This window comes from Cryptomeria japonica, chromosome 1 (genome assembly GCF_030272615.1).
Source record: "Cryptomeria japonica chromosome 1, Sugi_1.0, whole genome shotgun sequence".
Classification (NCBI taxonomy): domain Eukaryota; kingdom Viridiplantae; phylum Streptophyta; class Pinopsida; order Cupressales; family Cupressaceae; genus Cryptomeria; species Cryptomeria japonica.
The window spans coordinates 170,172,725-170,173,546 of NC_081405.1; the positions used below are offsets into that span (position 1 = coordinate 170,172,725).

At 44.0% G+C, this 822-nt stretch overlaps 1 protein-coding gene across 1 annotated transcript; it reads right to left on the reverse strand.

The window, feature by feature from the left end:
* Positions 1-600, reverse strand: LOC131856994 (momilactone A synthase-like). The gene has a single exon (XM_059208976.1). The coding sequence runs from the start codon at positions 598-600 to the stop codon at positions 1-3; it is 600 nt and encodes a 199-aa protein (XP_059064959.1).
* Between the last annotated feature and the right edge of the window lie 222 nt (positions 601-822).

Here is an 822-nt window from a genome sequence, read left to right on the forward strand (position 1 = left end):
TCAATCATCTTTGTCACAATCCCAAAGGATGACATAGCATTCACACATATTCCTTCCTTTGCCAACTCCACTGCACCACTCTTCATCAAACCCCAACAGAGCATTCTTGGAAGACATGTAACCATGAGAGGCATTATCAGTCTTCATCAGTCCCAAAACACTGCAATTGAAGAGTATGGAACCAGAGTTGCGTGGAATCATGACCCTTGCAGCATGCTTCACTCCTAACATAGCTCCTATAACATTCATAGCTATCACTCTCTCCCAAGTCTCAACAGAGACCTGTGTGATGGAATTACAATGAGCGTGCAATATACCTGCATTGTTCATCATGATATCTAGATGCCCCTTCTCCTCCATCGCTCGATCTAGGACCCCTTTCACATGGGTCTCTATTGCCACTTCACACTTCACAAATGAAGCATTCCCATCGAGCTCTTGACAAACTTTAACCCCTCCCTCTTCATCGATGTCAACAACATACACATAAGCACCTTTTGCCACAAATTTCCTAGCCATGGTTGCACCTATACCATTTGATCCACCTGTCAAACTATTCACGTGCACTATCCGTGCTCTCCCTATGCCCACGGTCTGCATTTGGTAGACATCCAGCAATCATCGCACTTCATGAGATCACATTTCTTTGAGGAATTCTGTCAAACTATTCACGTGCATTGTCTGTGCATTCCACATTTCCCACGATTTGCAGCAGCATAAAAAAAATGATATCAAGACCAGCTCTGCTGGAAACAATATTTAGTTCTCACACCTCGTCACATTATCATGCCTTGAGACCATGTAACTGTGAGGGATGACGCC